This window comes from Varanus komodoensis, unplaced genomic scaffold (genome assembly GCF_004798865.1).
Source record: "Varanus komodoensis strain SLA01 unplaced genomic scaffold, ASM479886v1 scaffold75, whole genome shotgun sequence".
NCBI lineage: Eukaryota > Metazoa > Chordata > Lepidosauria > Squamata > Varanidae > Varanus > Varanus komodoensis.
In genome coordinates, this window is record NW_025336416.1 from 1631780 (window position 1) to 1637779 (window position 6000).

Sequence of the window (6000 nt, forward strand, 5' to 3'; positions counted from 1 at the left end):
TGACAAGTTCATCTAACTTTGAAAAACATTCAGAACATTGGCAATCTGTTCCTAAAAGTGCTTTACCCATGAATACGATAGATGGAAATTATAAACTGATGTTCAACTCCATTTTCATCACATGTTTGCCTTTGGAAATCAACCTGTACCGATTGTCCTTCTAGGCTTGTGGCTCATGCAGAAGCTCAAAAAATCTGGGTCACTTTTGCAGCTGACATTCAGGGACAATGCAGATCTGCGAAAGTGTTTCCTTTACCAGCTCAGCCAAAAAACAGGTGGGTTAAAAATGGATTCAACTCAAAACCCTGATCCTAGCAAGCAGCATTAAAAACAGATAGAACTGAAAATGATTTCCTTGTGGACTACTACTCATTTGGAGCTCTTTCCTAAGGTTGACACTTAAGAAAAAGTGCAGGTCTGAAGATACACTGCCAGGGAAGGTGATCATGCTGGGGAAAGGCAGAACAGACCAGATATGAGGTGGATTAACTCCATAAAGGAAGACACAACTTTGCTTTGTGTATAATGCTGCTCAGTAGAGTTGTCTTTCTACACAGAATCTGACTTTGGTAAGATGCCTCCCACTTCCCCTGAGACCAATTGGCCAGCTTAGGAGATGCAGGGCAGACCTCCTGAAACTCACAGCTCTGTCCTCCTGAGGACCTGACTGCCCCATCATATATCTGATGCCCGAGGCATCAGCCTCCCCCGCATAATGACAGAGCCACCGGCCCTGACTGCAACTCACACCAATTCCTAATGTTACTCACATATCAAAGCTGGCAGACACCTACTACATGGCCCGACAACTGCATAGCATAATGAGACATGAGAAAATAACTATGTCACATCCTGGAGAGATGGGTAATGAGACATGGCACCGTCCTTTCTGGCTGCCACTCTGAGTGGGATGGATAGCATGAATCAACAGGGGTAAGGACCTCTGTGTTTGCTTTCCACCCACTCTCCAATTGAGAAAAATCTTGAGTAATTTCATATGTTACAATAAAGCAGCAGCATCAACAGGCACATTCTGGGAAACCTGCCAAATTGACACATCAGGGCCAAACTTAACATTTGGGCAAACACACCCACAGCATCTGTGTGTGAACCTCCCCCTCTCTCTGTATCTTCATGTAATTGCATGCAACCCAGATTCTTGTACTCTGGAAAAGAAAAGGGTGTTAAAACTTCCTCCATCCATTTTTCCCCTTGGAAACCTTCCTCTCATTGCTGAGGGGAGTGGTTAAAGGAAGACAAGAGGTTTCCATTAGAGTTACTTTATCAACTTTATTGATTTATGTTGTCTTTTCTACTAGAGGACTCCCTGCCCCACCTTTATTTAAACTCCCATGGGTGTAGACTTGAAGAAAAATATGGAATGGAAGGTTTATTCCTCTCCATTCTGGCATGCCACAATTCCAGTCCAAACTGGGACTGTTCAGACCTGCACTAAAGCAAAGAAATTTACCACACAGAGTTTCATGATGTGTGATTCTCTATATATAATCAAGCTGACTCCTTGTCTACTCTGTATGCAGAATTGAGATTTTGGGAGTAATATTAATTTAGAGTACCCTCACCTAGATAAGCCCCCTCTCCACAATGGGTGGAAAAACATCCTGGCAGGCAATTTTTACCAGCACCATAGCAGGAAATGTAGCTATTAAGTTGCTTCCCTCCACCATCAATCTTCTACTTTTCAGTGCTGGCCATCCCCAACCTTGTGCCTTTCAGACATGTTTGGACTACAACATCCAGGATTCCCAGTCAATGGTCCTGCTGGGAATTCTGGGAGCTGTGGTCCAAATTCCTCTGAGGAGGTAGGGCTGATTTACAGCACTTGATTAAAATAGGATTAAATCAAATGTATATTAAAGTCAACCATTAAAGTACTGATTAAATAAAAAGGTTTTGGTCTGCTGCATAAAGAATAATGAATCAGTGCCAGGCAAACCATTCTGGTGGGGGGGGGCACATTCCACAAACAAGGTGCCACCACTGAGAAAGCCCTTCTCCTAGTAACCTAGTAAATTGGCAATTATCATTGAAAGGCCCTGAACATCAGTGCCTGAGATCTCACAGATAGGAAGACATTCCAGAGGACGAGCACCAGCACAGATGAAGCTCTGTTCCAGCCAAATGGGACTCTGTAGTACGTGGCATGGACAACAAGGCCATCTTCATGATCTTAGTAGTCTACCGATCTATCTAGGGGTATGCCACAGTTCAGGTAACCGGCTCTGAAGCTCACAGTAGGTAGATGTCTCCCCACTGCCTCTACAGGACCCTCATCTAATACCTGCGTTGAATTTGTTTCCTTTTTAAATAGGTCTTCAGTATTTCAAAAATGTTGTTCTCGTGGCCTCACCCCAAGACCGTTATGTACCATTTCATTCCGCAAGAATAGAGATGTGTAAATCTGCACTGAAAGACAGGCATACAGGTAAGGCTGTTCCTGAGCTTGGGGAGTTACTAATTTCTTTTTTTAAAAGTGCATGGTTTTAGTTCGGATTTCTAGAATGCTTTCTCTGAGAAGGCAGGTAGCTAATTGATACAAAATGAAAAGGGACAGTTCCTTGTCTCAGAGTCCTTGATTACAGGACATTGAGAGATGGAGGAGAGATAAAGCCAGAAAAACAGAATCCCTTTTTGATTTTGCCTGGGTAGACACAGCTCTCAGCAAGTCTGTCTTGCTCTTAACCTCCTTTGGGTGAAAACATTTAGAGGAGAGGACGAAGGAAAACCATTCAACATGCAGTTTCAGCCTGAATTACTGAAAATCTGAAATAGAACTTTGGACATTCCTTAGAAGGTCACCCCCTTCTAAACATTCAGAGTTGTTCTTGGCCCACTCTGTTCTGCTTCTGGTACAAGTTCCTTCATCCTTGCACTCAAGAGCTATAGGTCAAGACACTTTCTGTAGACCAGCAAAGAGAGAAGCAGGGAAAAATGTGACGTAGGCTATTGTGGGTTACCTCCATGATGAAAACAATTTTAGAGATGGAGGCCATGGAATTTACCTTTGCATGCCTTCTTGAATAGGAAAGAGCTAATCTCTTTTTGGTTGCCAGTAGATAATATGCCATTTGCACTCAGCCCATGTAGAAATGTCTCCAAGTTAACCAAAGGATAATACTAATGAAGTTGCCCATGATCTACTTCTGTTGCCTCAGTAGAAGCTACAGCAGATAGTTGCCCGGTGTTCACTTGGGAATGGCCAGGTCTCATCTCAAGATGGCCTTGAATGACAAATAGTCCGGTTATATGGAGGAGGAGACTCTCAATGGCTACTAATTCTGGTGGATGTATGCCACCTCCAGTAACAGAGACAGTATGCTGGGGAACATGGGCAGGAGGGTGCTTTGCTGTCCTGTCTTGCTTGTGGGTTTCCTGTGGGTAGCTGGTTGGTCCTGTGTGAACCGAACGCTGAACCAGAAGGATGTTTGGTCTGATCCAGCAGATCTTTGCTGATATCCTTATAACAATTATAACAATTCCACTGGCTCATTGCAATCCCTCTTGACTAGAAAGGTTTTTCTAGTGATTTGCTTTTCCAGTCTTGGTATCTCTGATTATTTCACCAGATATTAGGGATAACTGGGAAGAGACTGGCAAAGTTTTGGTATTGTGATTGCAATAAGATCCTGTATGACCTCTGAGCCAGATCTGCCCAGGGACCACTGGGACTCCATCTCCTTCCCCCTAATACCGATGTTTTAGTGGTTTTCCAGCTTTTGTAGAGCCCCCCGCACTGGTGAAAGAGTGAGCTCCTCGCAGGAGGAGGTGTAAGCTCACATAGGCTGGTGTTTTTCAGAATGCCCATATGCCTTTGATGGCATCTGCCATGTGAGTTGGAAGAGCTCTTCCAAAACGAACTTGGTCATCGGGCTGAAAGGGGTTCAGCACCTGAGAATATGTGATGTGCTTTGGCTACTACATAAACAGGGTTCTGGTGGTGGTTCTACCTCCATGTTACTCTGGAAGATGCCATGCCTAAAGAGGATGGTGCAGTCATCGTATTCCTTTTATTTCCCAAGGTCCTGTGTATGCTGAGATGATCAACAACCTCCTCCGTCCAGTCGTAGGAGCAAAGGACTGCACTTTAATCCGCCATGATGTGTTCCACGCCTTGCCAAACACAGCCAACACACTGATCGGAAGGGCTGCACACATAGCGGTACTGGATTCTGAGCTATTCCTGGAGAAATTTTTCCTTGTGGCTGGACTCAACTATTTCAAATAGGACCATGGACCTCAGAGGAAGAAAGCAAGCCGTGCCTACCAGGCATCGGGGTTTCAGCACTGAGAAAGTGCTGCATTCTAGGAATAAACAGTGTATACCAATGGCAAAATGGGACAGATGCATGACACTCACAGAGAGAGATCCATACCCTACTTGTTTGGGGGGAAGTATCAAGTGCTTTGGCTATAAGGCATTCAAAGGGCCAACTATTGGTGCTTTTAGAAAGATGTGAACATCCACATGTTACTTTTTTGTGCTTTTCTGTTTGTTCATCTACCTTTTCAAATTGGTCTTGAGATGCTGAAGGTGTACTTACCTGTCTGCCTCTGTATATGTCACTGAACCAACATCTCATCTTTATTTCCCCTCTGTCCTTTAAAATCCAGCTAGCTATGAGTTGCCTTATTTGATTGAACACTGATTTATTTAATAGAAATAGTGTTTCTTTTTGTAGATTTAGGGGGTGTTTTGTGATTAGCACAGAAGAAAGAAATGAACATGAAACTCAGGTTAAATTCTCCTTTGAGGTGAATCAGAAATTGTGGAGGGGGGAGAGAGAATTCGGATGGGGAATTTGTGAATTTACAAGTCTTTGGGAATCATAATCTGAAGAAGAAAAGCTGGTTATTTTAAGAGGAACCCACCCACTCCCTTTGTAGTGGGGAAATCACATCATCTCTGTAATTTCTAGCTGCCAGTGTCAAACTCATGGGGCAGGGACAGATAGCACTGGTTCTCAGTGGGGTGGGCAAGCACCATGCCTATGACTGACCATGTGAGTGAGGAAGATTTGAAGGCACTAGGACACATTCTGGCAACAGAGGTTGGGTTCTGAGCTCAGCAAGGACTGTAGGGTCCCCTGACTTGGTCCTTCGTAGGTTAAGGCACAGGCAAAGAGGTCTTTAGCAGCTTCATTCCTAGTGGAAGCTGTAGAAACATCTATGGGCTCCACTTGCAACTGGGACAAAGCCTTCAGAAGCTCTTCCTCCTCCTAGTATAAGTAGCAGCATTGTACCTCCTTATGCTCACCGGAGGAGCTAAAGGGTCAGCTGTTGCTGCTCGGACTGGAGGGGCAGTGACTAAAAGAGCCCTCTGCCCACAATGGACAGGAATGGCTGTGTTGCCTACCAAAGACACAGTTCTGTGTGGGCAAAAGATTGGACTCTCCCAGGCACTCAGATGTGCTCACGTGCCTCTCTTTGCCCATCCTTTTGACAGGATGATTGCAGGGAAGAAAGCAGCAGGGAGAGAAGAAGGGAGTTTTGGATAGCAGGTTAAAGGGGCTCTGTGGATTGCTTGGCTGGACCTGGAGATATCCACTCTCAAAAAGATTTACTAAAGGTGCACTGGTTTCAAGTCCTGGCAGGTTCTAGTCCTTGCTGTGCCATGAGAACAGCAGCTGAGATGGCAGCCTTGAATGACCATTGTGCATGCCTTGTAGGACACGCCAACGTTCTCTTCCCAGAGGTCTTACTGACCCACCAGGCCAATCAAGACACAGTGGTTGTTTGCACAGGCTTGTCATCTCCGTTCATGGAATGTTTAGGCCAGTCTCAGTGTGTATTGCATCCTATCAGACATCATCAGCAATGGTAGCTCAGCATCTCTTTATTGAAGTGCATAAGCTTCCATGTTCCATCCCTAACAACTGCCAGGTGCTGAAGAACATCCCTGCTTGAGTTTCTGGAGATCTTTTACAAGTTAAAGTAGAATAGTTGGATAGCTTTATCAAATATCCTGACCCCGTATAAAGC

At 44.6% G+C, this 6000-nt stretch overlaps 1 protein-coding gene across 1 annotated transcript in view; it reads left to right on the forward strand.

Annotated features, from left to right (window-relative positions):
* FAM135B (family with sequence similarity 135 member B) overlaps positions 1-4246 on the forward strand; it is a 74232-nt gene extending 69986 nt beyond the window's left edge. Inside the window, exons 17-19 of the mRNA XM_044452842.1 lie at positions 165-275; positions 2333-2446; positions 4041-4246. Coding sequence (XP_044308777.1) covers positions 165-275; positions 2333-2446; positions 4041-4246 — 431 coding nt within the window. The remainder of the gene's footprint in view (positions 1-164; positions 276-2332; positions 2447-4040) is intronic.
* Positions 4247-6000: the final 1754 nt, after the last annotated feature.